At 48.9% G+C, this 14,123-nt stretch overlaps 3 protein-coding genes across 4 annotated transcripts; 2 read left to right on the forward strand and 1 right to left on the reverse strand.

Annotated features, from left to right (window-relative positions):
• Positions 1 to 237: 237 nt before the first annotated feature.
• On the forward strand, positions 238 to 3,734 carry LOC117898739 (protein CASC3). Its single transcript, XM_034808358.1, has one exon. The coding sequence runs from the start codon at positions 468 to 470 to the stop codon at positions 2,958 to 2,960; it is 2,493 nt and encodes an 830-aa protein (XP_034664249.1). The 5' UTR covers positions 238 to 467; the 3' UTR covers positions 2,961 to 3,734.
• Positions 3,735 to 3,886: 152 nt separating this feature from the next.
• On the reverse strand, positions 3,887 to 7,018 carry LOC117898740 (peroxisomal carnitine O-octanoyltransferase). 2 transcript variants are annotated; one of them, XM_034808360.1, is made up of 6 exons: positions 6,796 to 7,018; positions 5,702 to 6,101; positions 4,850 to 5,647; positions 4,657 to 4,787; positions 4,180 to 4,596; positions 3,887 to 4,119 (listed from the first exon to the last, which is right to left on the reverse strand). In XM_034808360.1, exons 2-6 carry the CDS (start codon positions 6,077 to 6,079, stop codon positions 3,987 to 3,989), a joined length of 1,857 nt encoding a protein of 618 aa, XP_034664251.1. In that variant the 5' UTR covers positions 6,080 to 6,101; positions 6,796 to 7,018; the 3' UTR covers positions 3,887 to 3,986. The 2 variants fall into 2 exon arrangements, with proteins under 2 accessions (XP_034664251.1, XP_034664250.1); XM_034808359.1 differs by lacking the exon at positions 6,796 to 7,018 and adding an exon at positions 6,442 to 6,584.
• A 304-nt stretch (positions 7,019 to 7,322) lies between these two features.
• Positions 7,323 to 10,674, forward strand: LOC117898736 (RNA exonuclease 1 homolog). The gene is made up of 6 exons (XM_034808356.1): positions 7,323 to 7,625; positions 7,676 to 8,962; positions 9,025 to 9,544; positions 9,609 to 10,202; positions 10,268 to 10,527; positions 10,589 to 10,674. The coding sequence occupies exons 1-6, from the start codon at positions 7,514 to 7,516 to the stop codon at positions 10,666 to 10,668; spliced, it is 2,853 nt and encodes a 950-aa protein (XP_034664247.1). The 5' UTR covers positions 7,323 to 7,513; the 3' UTR covers positions 10,669 to 10,674.
• The last annotated feature ends 3,449 nt before the right edge of the window (positions 10,675 to 14,123 follow it).

The following is a 14,123-nucleotide window of genomic DNA, read 5'->3' on the forward strand; positions in this document are numbered from 1 at the left end:
CTTCGAGTACAATCTATCCTGCAAGACAAAGATAGCAACTTACGCTAGGCCTGAGATGTCTTTTCAGAAGCATTGTTCAGTCGTTGGTGCAGACATGAACGTTTTTTCACCACCATTTTTAATGTGTTGTTTAGATTTCATGGGCCACAAACTAGATGTAGGGATGGAAGAACAATCGATGGCATCGCCGTTCCTATCGATGGCTCTATTTGACAGTTCGCCAGCCCTGAAGCTGCCAAGGAGAAAGGTAACCCTAGACACTTTCTATTTTCTGATTGCGTTGTTGTCGAGAAAACTGCGAAAGTACTACTTTTCCGCGTAATAAATCGTTAAACAAAATCAAAGGATCGCACTGAGACATAATCAGGGATTCTCACTTGAGTTGTGAGCATCTGTGTGCAAGCCGTGTTGATTGGAGCGAGGAAAGTAAATCAGAAAAAGTAAAAAAAATCGAAGATTTTTTCACGATGGCCGAAGTAGAGAAAATGACAGCGGCTCCACCGACCGATATACCCGTCTCCTCGCCGAATGCCAGTGAGGCGGGCGGTGGTAGCAGCAGCACAGCCGAATTGGGTACATCCCCCAACCAGGAGCCGTCGAGCAACTCCCACCCCCATGACTCCGAGTACGACACCGCCAGCGATCTCGAGGGCGGCGAGGACTACGATGATGACGACGACGATGAAAGCGGTAGCGAGGAGGAGTCGGAGACTGATGAGGACGATGTGGGCAGCGAGACCACCGAGGATGATAGGCACAGCGGTACGGTAAGCGGCAACGACAACTGCCAGGACAGATCTGTGGCCGACAGCGAGGCGCAGAAGAAAGTCGACGAGGATCGCAGCAATCCGCAGTACATACCGAAACGCGGCACCTTCTATGAGCACGATGACCGCACGGCCGAAACCGAGGGCGGATTGGTCCCCGAGACGGAGAACAGTTCGCAGTCAGTACCAGAGTCAAACGGTGACGTAAATGGGGTCTCCGCCTCGAGTGCCACACCCAGTGGACAGCCTCCGGCCATCTCGCAAGCTTCCAAGACCATGCGGCAGTGGCAGCCGGCCTCTGGTGGCGATCGTTGGTCCCACGATAAGTTCGAGCTCCACGAACAGGCACCCAAGTCGCGGACGGAGCTGCTGCAGTCCTATGGCTATGATATACGCAATGAGGATGCTCCACCGCGTGCCCGTCGGCGCAGACGCTACACCCGCGGCCCCAGCAAATACTCACGCAACTGGGAGGACGAGCAGGCGTATCTGAAGGCCAGCAACAAGGAACGCAAGCCGCCACGACCTCAGGACTTCCCGGCATTGAACGAGCGCAAGCCGCGCAGGCCGCGCACTTCGTCCTTCCGCGAGGAGAAGGAGAATCGCCGCTCGGAACGCGGTGCCGACAAACCTCAAGGCGGCGGTGGTGGATGCGGAGGCGCAGGCGGGGCCAGTGGCTCGAATCCAGCCCCTCGAACCCAGGAAGTGGAGCGCGAGCGTGAACGTGACCGCGATAGGGAGCGTGAGCGTGAGCCAAAGAACCGCAACTATGGGCGCGTGAACGGCGGTCCGGGCAGACAGAATCCCATGGAGTTTAAGCCAAAGTCAAATCGTGGTCCACCACCAGACCGTCGTGAGCGTGGTGATCGTGAGCGTGGGGACCGCGGTGAGCGTGAGCGAGACCGCGAGCAGGAGCATGTGGAGCAGCGCAACGAGCGTTCGCACCAGAAGCCATCTACACCCAGAACAAACGGACAGGGCAAGCAGTCGGGCGATGGCCCAGCCACACAGCAGAGTCAGCAACAGCCGCCACCGCAGCAGCAGCAGCAGCGACAGTCGCCACAGCAGGTGCAACAGCCGCCACTGGCGTCGCCTCAGACACAGCTTTCGACCACTAATCTGTCGCAGAGACTGCAGCAGGTGCAGCAGCGCAACGATCCCAGTCATGTGGGCAGCGTTCAGATGCATTCTCTGGCCAACCAGAACCAACAGCAGCAGCTACAGCTCACGCAGCAGGCACAACCGGCAGCTCCAGAGCCTAGGACTGCACCCAAACGATACTCCAGTCTCCGTCGCTCCCAGCAGGAGGCATCCCAGCACTTGGCAGAGCAGCAGCAGCAGCAGCAACTGCAGCAGCAGCTTCATCTTCAACAACAGCAGCAACAGCAACAACAACAGCAGCCCTCACAGATTATGATACAAGATCCGCATGTCCTGATGCAGTTCGCCTATCAGCAGCAAGAGATTCAGGCCCAACTGCAGACACTGCAACTGGGACCGGCACCAGCTGCTGTGCCAGCGCCACCAAAGCAACATGCCCCGCCAGCGGCAGCCTATCCCCAGGCACAGGCGGCACCCTATTATGTGACTGGAGCGGAGCCAGTGCCGGTGCAGGTGCCAGTTTCGGTGTCGGTTCCCCCAGCGTCCCCGTATGTTAATCCGGCCAGTGCCGCCTATTTGCCCACCACACCGTCAGCCGTGGCCTTTGCACAGGCCCAGACATCGGTGGTGACGCAGCCACAGCCACAACCGCCAGCCCAGGCGCCAACGCCAGCTGCAGCTGCCCAGGGGCCACCGTCCATGAACTTTCATCAGAACTACAACACTGTCGGGGGCACAACCTACTTCGTGCCACCGGCCCAGACCACCAGCCGACCTTCAGCGCTGCCCCAGCGTCGCCCAACCAATGCGATTCCCATTCTGCCACCATCCGAGAAGCACAAGGCGCGCTCCGGAGGATTAGCCGGGCCAAATGCCAACCAGTTGACCAAGGAGGAGGGCGGACACGCGGACAACATTGACCACATCATTGACAACATGTTCGTGCAGCGACCTGCATTCCAGCCACCGGCCACTGGAGAGGCGGCGGCTGCGGGTGCCAAGGAGGATGTGGCCAATAGCAATCCCATCCTTCCAGCACTGGCGGCAGCCGAACAGAACCTTCAGCCTGTGCCGGCTGTTGGGCAGGAATGAGTGTACGCCAACCTTCAGCACCAGCAGCTGCAGCAGCAACAACAGCAGCAGCAGCAGCAAAGGCGCGGGCGCCATGCCCCCGGGCACTCAGTTCCTTTGCCCGCCTACGCTCTGCTGCCGCCGCCGCACATTGGCTACTACCGCCAGCAGCACTAATTCGGATAAAAGCCCCCCTATCTCCCAGACAGAACTCAGCTCATCAGCGTTTGGCTGCTGCATATTGCCACCCAAGAAATATTTTTTTGGATTTTTGTTTATGTTGTTTTGGCTTTAAGTCTGTGACTTGAATTTAATTTTTTGTAGAAAGAAAAGTAAGAAAAGTGGAAAAAACCATTTGTAATTAGAAGCACTAAGCACAACACACACACACGCGTAAATAATCTTAGTAGAGCGAACACTAAATGAGAAGTTGCACACACTTTACCCCCCATATATATTGTAGAAGAAACGAAACGAAATGAAACATATTTAATCAAAAAAGCCACAGGCCCCGGCTCAGGTCAGTCGACTGCTTCAATTGAACTTGTACGTAGGATCTGGGATCATCAAATGCAGCGTCCCCTCCCCTCCCCCTCGCTTATTGTATCAAAATAAGTAAAAAGTTGTAAGAATTAATTATTATGGAGTGTGACGCTGGCTGGGCGGGCGCCTTCGCTTAATTAGACGCATTTTAAACAATTGAAACGAAACTGAAATTCCCATGCGAAAATGTATTTTGCGTAAACTAATCCAAACACTGAAAACATTGAATTTGAAATAAACGTTAACACGAAAGACGCGGGAAGAGTTACTACTACGGGAATGGGACACTGAATTACCCATATATTCCAACAGGGCACATCACGCTCATTGAATGATTGTCACAATTTGTAGATCACTAATTTAATGGAAGTTTCATCCGCGAATATGAATGTGCTGCTAATGGAACTGTGGCATAAAGTCAAGATTATTTTAATCGTATCGTAAAATGTTTGGAGAGGTATGATGTTCTCTTCTTCACTTAAAACTACGCCTTAAGCCGATGGTTTACAGCTTGGACTCCTTGGCCAGCTGCTCCAGCAGAACGCTTATCCTGCGGAACGAGGCCTTGAAGATGTCATTAAACTTTCGAGCGCTCGTCTTAATGCTGTCACGATATGCGGTGGTATTAATGAAGACACTATCAAAGACAAAACCAATATAAGTAAATAGTTTAAATTACAAAATATAAAGAACTTACGCTCCAGAGGTAATCGAATAGAATACGCCATAGCCATCGATCAGCATGGGTGCCACAAAGCCCACATTTGCAGTGAAGCCCAGGGTGCTGGAGGAGAGCACAAAATTGCCACCGCCGCCGCTCTTCGTGTACAGCGGATCATCGTAGAAGGCGGGAATGTCTAATTTGTTTTCGTAGGCGACACACCAGAGGCCAAACAAGTGCCTATCGATGCCATTGCCCTTGCGCGCCTCATCCATGGCCCGCTTGTGATCGTCGACGGCTGTGCGAAAGCTTTTGGCCAGGGCAAGATCGCTGACGCGCGAATCAGATGAAGCCTTCAGGAACTCTGCCACGGCGCCAGTGCAGGAGCGCAGCGTCTCCGTTCGTCCATTGTAATACTGTCGCATCAGAGCGGTTTCATAGGTGGGAGCAATTCTGCAGAGGGAATTCGATTTATTTTAAACTGTGGCGTCGAAATGTTCAGCCACTACTCACTCTTCGTGCATCTGGTGGTATGCCCACTGCATGACCACCTGAATAAAGGAGTCTGGATGCAGTCTATGGGATTTCATAAAGTCCTTGCCGTACTCATCGAACACAGTAAAGGTCGCTGTGACGTCAATGCCCTAAAGAAGAGGAAATTGTTACAAATAGAGTTTTATTTTAGTTGTTGAGGATGTCTACTAACCCGCTCGTCTTTCTCTTTTCGCAGGCGTGTTATCTCGCTCTTGAGCGTATCGTCCAGCTCGAACTTGAGTTCTTTGAGTTCCACCACCTGCGCACTCTCGGCCAGGGTCCAGTCGGGTTCTGGCACCTCCAGCAAGCTCAACTGCATGAAGGTGGCAAAGCTGACACTTACTGTGCCATCATAGCAGCTGTGCTCCCCCGTCCAATTGTAGCGCCCATTCTTGTAGGCGATGATGCTGCTGGCGTGGTCCGCCCATCGGCTATGTGTGTCGCCATATAGACCCAATTGGGAGGACTCCTCGTAGCTATCGGGGGTATTTTCATCCCAGCAGATGCCCATGGAAGCACCCTCCACCAGTCGGAGGGTTTCTTTGTTGGCATCGGAGATCTCCAGCAGACGAGCACGATTGTTGGCCCAACTGGGTCTGTCGTCATGGGTGAGAATCGGCACACATGCACCCTCTGGCTCGTAGTCCAAGATGCTGCGCAGACGCTGCAGGGCCACAAGAATCTCGGGTGCAGTGAGAATAGTGTCATCGTCGTGCACGCAGTTGATGGCAAACTGACGTCCCTTGGCGGCAATCAACAGATGCGTGGGCGTGTTTCCCTCATCCTTGGTGAGAAAATGCTTTTCGATGCGATCTTGCTCCACGCCGGGAACGCGGGATGTGGAGAAGAAACGTTTGTACAGTGCGGAGGAGTACTTGATCTTGCCTCCGTTCGAGGAAAGCGGCTTAATGGCCGACTTGCGGGTAAGATCCCAAAACTCCAGAGTGTGAAATATGATACGAGAGAAGCTCTAAAGGGAAAAGATTAGAAATTAAACCAAATATGAAACGTGTTGGACTTTTACCTTTAGCATGTACTCTGGCGTCTCTGGTACACCGACCAACTCCAGCTGGCTGGCCATCGTCATGAGCTGATAGGGCAACAGAGGAAGGCGCAGCAAGTGATAACCATAATCCTCCCACCAGGTGCCCAGCCAATTCTTCATTGTGGCTGCCCGCTGCTTGAGCTTTTCGTGCAGCTCGGCGCCCACTCCGTCCCGAAACTCATCGATGGCCTTCCTCGCCTGGGCCAGCTCCTCGGGTGTGCCGAAGGGCTGGATGCAGGTGTAGTACCGCTCCAGGGTATCGCGCAGCTCTGGCAGCGGAAGCGGCGGCAGAGTCTCATCGAAATCGAAAGTGTTCTTGTCATCCTTATTCATAAAATATAGGCTTTCCCGATCCATGGTGGTTAAGTGCTGTGCTTATCTGGAGTGGGGAAAACGAGAGTGTTGGTTAGTTAGTAGGATCCCTCTGCTTGTGGTAACCCAAATAAACAAATATATGCCTATGAACCAGATAACTAGCTCTAACCATATCAAAAAACGATTTTGCGGGGGTCCAAAGTACCAAAATTTGAGCAGCGGGAGACTATCTTCGTTCTGCACAGACGTACAAAGTCCATTCTAATGCCATTTGAATCCGGTGCAACCGGATCACAGGGGGATTAGACGATAGACTTTGTGTTGTTCTCCCAACGATCTGTTCGTGCATTTAGAGCCACTTCAACGTTGCGCCAATACCTGACTAATACCAAAAGCAAACTGACCTTTGGACCTTTTGTGATGGAGAAAGTGTTTACTTTGGTCAACACCCGTATCGTCAGAGTGCCGTAGTACGACTAAGCGTAGGCCGGCCAATGCCAAACCAGCAAACCTCCACGCCGGTCGACTCTTTATCAGAGAGAGAGTCCACCAGCCGCCGCGGGGGAGACTACCAGCTCCACCCTGTGTACCTCAGATAAGCACACATATATTTATGTATCAAGAAATGTCAATAAATTAATCATAATCGTGCGGGTGGTAGACAAACGACGACGCAGACGAAATCGAAATGCAATCAATCGGATACACACACACTCACATGGGATCGGTTTGATGAAAATAAAAATTGAAATTTGTACCTGAACTCTTTTATCGCCAAGTGGTATGCAATTTCTAGACGACAATTATATAGAGATCTTTGCAGTTAACATGCCACAATTGCGCACTTAAGTCAGTAAAGTCGACTATTGTTTTAATTAAAAAATCATTGAACCCGACTCCGTACATTTGTTTACAAGCGGGGGCAAGGCAATGCGCCCAGTGGCGAATTTACATGGCACGCAAATTAACGCATAACCTATGCACTTGGCCCATTTAATCACTATCACTTGTTAGTTATGCTCTATTATTACATTATACAAGTTATTTCAAAACAAGAAAACCTTGTAAAACACACCAGAATTATTTTATTGAATCTGTCTCAGTGTTTCTACTGGGATTGCACACACAACAGCTGTTGGTTAAGCTGCCATACTGTCAGAAAAACATTTAACATTCCGATTTCATGCTTGTGCGAGAACACTCCTTGAAATTCGCTCAAAACCCAAATTTATTTGTATACAATTTATACCTGGTACAATAACAACAGTTTTGGTTAATTGATTTGATTGATTGTTGTGTCGTTGCAAAAACAACAAAAATCGCAACGATCTGGCAGCGCGAACATCTGATTCTGCAAACAACACTGATGAAATGAGCGAAAAAACTAGCGCTACAGGAAAATAAAGCCAAATTAGGACGCTAGCTTTAATCGAGCAGCGCTAACGCTAATAAACAAAACGCGAAACAGAGGCCGTCATGTTGCCATCGACAGGCCTGTTCAAGGACTTTCCCTGTCCGTACTACGACAGCGAGATCGATGGGGTCGCCTGCAAACGTCCCTTTTGTCACTTTAAGCACGCCAAAAAAGGTGAGTAAATGGCTTTAAATGTTCTGCCTATTAATACCTGTGGCTTGCAGATGATGTGGAGGCAGCACCGCCAGTCGAGCCGGTGCCGGAGTACAAGCCGGCTCAGCCGAAACTGCTCACACTGCCGCTGCCAGAGATGACGATGTACGCCTCAAAGAAGAAAAAGCCAAACCTAGAGTACCATCCAGACAAGCCGGCATTGAATGCCTCGCCGGCAAAAAAGAAGCTAGAGGCTGCTGCAGGCAGTGCTCCCGCCTATGTGCCTGCGCAGGTGGCGGCCACAAATGGTGCGAGCGGCGACTGGGAAGCCGATCTCGAGAATGAAATTGACGAACAAATGCAGATTGAGGTTGATGAGCCATCCACTGTGGTGGTGGTAAAAGAAGATGACTTGAAAGAGGGCGAACTGGATGAAGCGCCAAGGAGCGACAGAGAAACGGGAGGCGGCAGTGAGAGCCTTAAACCCAAACACAAGTCAAGTAGGGAGCGCGATAGGGAGAAGGACAAGGAAAAGGATAGAAAGTCATCGCACAAGGATAAAGATCGATCCAAGGAGAGGCACAAGTCCAGTTCCAGTTCTTCCAGGCACAAGTCTTCCTCCTCATCGTCCTCGAAAAACAAGTCGTCCAGCAGCGACAAGCATCGGGATGAGAAAAGTTCCAGCAGCAGCAGCAGGCACAAGAGCAGCTCATCATCGTCCTCATCGAAGCGGCATCATAGCTCCAGCAGCTCAGCTGCGCGTAGTTCCAGCTCCAAGTCCTCCAAATCATCCACCAGCAAAGCCTCCAGCGAGCCGTCGGAGGCGCAAAAGGAAAAAGAGACTGCCAAAAGCACAACCAAAACGAATGCCCACAGTGACCATGAATCGGACATTGACTATGAGATGGACAACTCCGAGGGTGAGATTTTACGCCAGTGTGAGATGATCTTTGATCAGCTGGAGACCCAATTCGCAAATATACACAACGTGGAGCAAACGCCCGAGAACAATATGAAACGGAAGGCACCCTCACCGGACATCGATGCCCTCACGGAGGCAGCCACTGCTGCGCTGCAAAAGCGACGTGTGGCCCACGAGAATGCGGATAAGTGCAGGGCGCCTCTTCCAGCCACAGTGCAAAAGCCCAATCACATACGCAATGCCATGCAGGCGATCTTTGACAGGCGCACCGAGCTGCGGCGACAGGAGAAACTGCGTGCCGATGCCGCGTCAGAGGAGCTGCGGCAGGCCCAGGAGCGTGTCCGAGTGGCGCAGGAGGAGCTGCGTCAGGCCCAGGTCAAATCTCAGCTGACACCACTGATACCACGAAGTGCCCTGACCGCACCTGTGCGCTCTGGTGAGCAGAACACTTGGGAATTGAATATTTGACAACAAAGTAAACTTCTCTTTAATTGACAGCTCGCAGCATTGCCCCCGTTGCCAACATTGTGGCCATAGCTCGGGCAAAGAAGAAGATCCAGGAGCTGCAGGCCGAGAAGAAGCCAGCTTTTACACCTGCGCAATCGTTTAAGGGCGCGGGTCGCATGGCCCACAAGCCGACGGTCGCCCTGGACAAGACCGCGCCCGTGGTCAGCGATGCTAGTGCACAGAAACCGCCAGTGCTGGAGCCACAGAGCTCCAAGATATCCTACAACATACGGATGCAGTATTACGAGATGATGGTGAAGCAGTGCACCATTATCTATCCGCAGCTGGCCGATGCCTGGGAGCGGGCGCAGGTGGAGGAGCTGGCTGCATTCAGGAAGTGCAACACGACGGCCATCTACAAGAACAGCTGCCTGCTGGCGATCAACAAGTTGCGCAAGGAGGCTATCGAGGCTGGTAACCGGCCGAGTGTGGCCAACAAGTGTGTATCGCACGAGATGATGCTGGGCGGCAAGCGGGCCCTGACTACGTCCTGGAGTATGGAAAAGAAGGAGTAAGCTGCAATGTTTTCCACTGTCCAAATTGTTTGCTTATCTCAAAATGTTAAATTCTCTTAGCAAACTTACATCCATGGGCAATGGCGAACCATTCGATGCCTTGGACGTTGTTAAGGCATACGAAATGGTCTTCGATCTGCGCCTCACCGATGAGCAACTCGTGGAGAACGGCTACCCAAGGCCTGGGACGAAGCGCGGCACGGCTGTCATCCGTGCCTGCCGTCCGAATCGTCGTCCCAACGAGACAGAGCGCTACTGCAGCCGCTGCGGCAAAGTGTTCAATCTGAATATATACGAAAGTCGAGGCACCGACATGTGCAACTATCACCCAAAGAGCACGGGCTACCGCCGTGGATTCGCAGACAATCAGCATCGCTGTTGTCAACAGCCAGCGGGCACTCCTGGCTGCACCTACGGCAACTATCATGTCAGCGACTACTACGATCCCGATAAGTTGACTTGCTTTGTGAAGACCATCGAACGGGGCGAAGACTTGGTGCCCACGAAGAAGGACATCTTTGCGTTGGATTGTGAAATGTGCTACACGACGCACGGTATCGAGTTGACGCGCGTAACCGTTGTGGATGTCAATAGCCGAACTGTGTACGATGCTCTGGTGAAGCCGGACAACCTGATTGTAGACTACAACACAACGTAGGACGGTCTATCTGTGGGGTCTGGTATTGTTAGCTTATTGGATGTTTTTTCCTTTTTTGCAGCTACTCGGGCATCACGGAGGCCATGCTGGCCAAGGAGTCGCGAACACTGCGCGATGTTCAGGCCGTGCTGATGTCGATGTTCCATGCCAAGACTATATTGGTGGGCCACAGTCTGGAGAGCGATCTGAAGGCCCTAAAGATCATACATGACGTTGTGGTGGACACCTCGGTGCTATTTCCCCACAAAATGGGACCGCCCAAGAAGCGTGCCCTGAAGACCCTCTGCATTGAGAATCTGAAACGCATTATACAGGAAAATGGTGAGAGATTTGACTGCTTTTTATGAAATAGAATTATTTAATACCTTCATGTCCACTGCAGAGGCCGGCCATGACAGTGCGGAGGATGCCGAAGTCTGCATTCAACTCATCAAATATTATTTGCGCAACAAAATCAGTTGAGCTGGGCGTACCAATCGATTTTCGTTTCATTTGCATTACATACATCTGTTAATATGTATACCACCAACAACAAACCCCATTCTTGAATCAAAAACGTAGCCTCTAAGCGTACCATCTACAATATACTTCGTGAGATCAATCTTTATTTATATACTATTAAATGTTAAGCCAGAGAATTTGATTTTCGCTTGAAGTAGCATTTGACGAGGGCCGTGCGATACCTTTATATATACTTATTTCTCATTTGCGAATAGAAAATGTAATGGTAGCTAGGCAAGTTGAAAATTGCTTTCATTTTGTTTGGAAATCAATCAGATTTTCTCTAGGTAACAACTGGAATTTACTTTAGATTTGATCTAGGTTTAATAAAACAGAAATGTGGTGCAGTTTACAATGTTTGTAAGACACAAAACAAATCATTTCAGACCCCATTAAGTATATAGATAAATACGGATAAAATCCTTACATGACCTTGTCTGTCTGTTCAGATGAACACATAAATCTCAAAGACTCAATTTACCTTGTGGCTGGACAAAAAAACCGTTCCGACTGGTTTATTGTATGTCCATGTCGATGAGACTATGTTTCATCTTGGTCGCTTCATTTTTCTCTCTTTGCTTTATCTAGATTCTGTTTTTGTGCTTTCTCTCTCTCTCTCTCCACTATCGATAAAAAATTCAATGAGAAGCAATTGCAAAGTTTTCTAGAGTTTCTTATTTGCCTTTTCACGTTTTACCGGAGTACAAAGTGTAATTTCAAGTTTCATGGCGGACGCCACGCCACACCGCGGTGTACGCGGTTCTGGGCATGTTGTCTCTTTTCCTCGTAGTGGTGGTGGTGTCGGTGGCGATGCGGCTGGTGCTGCTGCTGCTGTTGTTGTTATTATTTAAATGTAATTTTAATCAGATTTCCACGATACTTTATATTTTTCAATTACACGTGAAGCCCCACAGACAGAGAGCCCTGGGGCGTCATCTGGCTGTCCGTTCTCTGAGGCTGTTGTTTCTCCTCCTCCACCTCCTCCTGTCATGATATGATTTTTCAATTTTCAATTGTATAATTCTCCATTTTCCGATTCGGAAAAGTTTTTGGCTTATTGAGCGGCGCTAAAAGAATTGCCGGAAAAGTTGTATCCTTAATTTGCTGTAATTGTGTCCGCCGGCAGTGTCCCAAGGAAAGTTATGGAAAGGGGGAAAGCTGCTGTTGGGGTGTGTTTATCTATTGAGCAGAAGAGAACCTAACGAAATGTAAATAATATTAGTGGTACTTGGCCCTGACAATGTGCATATGTGGCCCAAATCGGGGCAGGAGGCAGGGATACATGTGTGATGGGTTGACGGAGACAAAATAACCACAACGACAGGACAAACAAAGATGCGGAAGTGGTGCTTGAGGCTTAGAAGAGGGAAGAACGAGCAGCGGGAGTAGGGAACAGGAATCCCATTCGGAATCAGAACCAGAATCTAAGTAGTTGAGGAGGAGCCAAAGAGCGGTCCTGCCAGTGGGCAAAACAAACACGAAGCCAAATACAAATACAAATAAAAAGCCAAAAACCAAGGAGAGGCGGGTGTAAAAGAACAGAAGCTGCTTGACTCCTGGATGGTGGGTGGAGGGTGTGGATGTAGCTCGGGGTCTGGGCCATGTCGGAAGTTTACTTAAGACCGTCGAAATAGAGGCATTAAGATCTTTGCAGTTAATCCCTTGAGTAAATGTTGTGTGTGGTCGCGACGACAGAGCATTGTGTGTGCCATGAGTGTGTGTGCGATGTGTGTGTGTGTGGAGTACCTTCTCTAGTTGTAGTTAAGGCATTAAAAAAAGGCTTAAAAGCTTGGCCTCCCCCCCAGCACGACAATGCCCTGGGACAGCCTCTCTTCAATGAATATTTCATCCCGACTGATGACAGCATGCGTGCCGGTTAAGTGCTTTAAACATTTAGCTTAATGCCTGGCCTCGTTTTAATTTGCAGTCTCGTGCCGGTGCACTATGGGGCATTTGACCACTTTTTGTGGCATTAATTAATAACTTCCAAACGAAACATTATTTTTTGATTTAGTTTTTTGATATGAGTTTATAATAGTGAAAAGAAGGTATGTTGAAAAAATGGGCGTGGCACCGCCTTTTCTTCAGGGTAAAATCGAATTTTTATTTTATTTTTAAATTGAATTAAACAAATAATGATGGGAATATGTTAAGCAATGCCATATTAAACTAAAAAAGTTGTGCCCGGATTTTAAAAAATTTTAAAGTAGAAGATAATCGGATTTTTACATTGACTTCCTTGTATACGGCAAGCAGCTTCTTTTCTTTAATTTGTTGAATGTTGGACACAATAGCACTGCACGTCAGTGCAGATATACTGGAAATGTCTCAACGTTATTATAATTGCACGATTGAGCACGAATTGATCCAATCTGCACAGTTTTTTACGATTTGTTTCAATTTTTCCGTGGAATTGTTCAATTTAATCGACAAACCGTGAAAAAAAGTTCTTCAAAGGGTCTACAAATATCCCTTATCGGTCTCAAAGCTAGTGACAGGTATTACCACTTAAATGCAATGCAAATCGACATCTTCTTCCACAACTTTCTTCTTCACTGAGTTTAACATTGCAAACAACTCCGAATTTCCAAACTTTAGGTTATGTAACGAAAACTTAAATATCTCCGAAGACGCAGAAAAGCGCAAGAAAAAGTAACATAAATTGGATTAAGAATTGAAAACTCTACAATATCTATGCAGTTTATTGCTTCCGGCGGGAACCGAACACTTTGTAAGTCTATTCAAAGACAAATTTTCGTCATAAATATGGACTTGTTAAAAAACTAGCCATTAAACATATTATGAGGTTAATTTTTTAATTTCAAACTCACAAACAACTTTTTAATACCTGTCTGAATCAAGAATGTTGTAAAAAATTTACTTAAATTGGTAAATTTAGCAATTTTTGCACTTTAAACTTCATAAAAAAAATCAGTTTTCCGATAACTTTATATTGTTCGTAGCAAACAGCTGACTTTAACAGCTGTTATCTTAACAGTGGTGCGCACTGTTAATTTTCTGGGTATGTAACATTACGGACTGATGTTATCCCTATGAATATCCGTCAAAAAAATATTACTTTTTTGACTTTTGACAAATGAGTTTCGGCCAGGAAAAGTGGTCAAATGCCCCATAGTGCGGTGTGCCGTAGCCGTAGCCGTAGCTGGAGCTGGAGCACGTACACATGTAACCAAATTGCAGTGCAAAATTATTAAATCAAATGCCCGAAAAGGCGGAAAGTTATGCCAGGAAATACTACGGCCGTGGGGCTAAGCCGGCAGCGCATCTGGTCTGGGCCAGAAACCTTTTTACAACTTTTGCCAGAGAGCTCGAGGCGACCAAAAACTGCTAAGCTGCCGCCACAATCCACAAAACCCGCCGACGCCGACGCCGCCGCCACCCCACAGCCAATCTAA

This window comes from Drosophila subobscura, chromosome O, assembly GCF_008121235.1.
Source record: "Drosophila subobscura isolate 14011-0131.10 chromosome O, UCBerk_Dsub_1.0, whole genome shotgun sequence".
NCBI classification, from domain to species: Eukaryota; Metazoa; Arthropoda; class Insecta; order Diptera; family Drosophilidae; genus Drosophila; species Drosophila subobscura.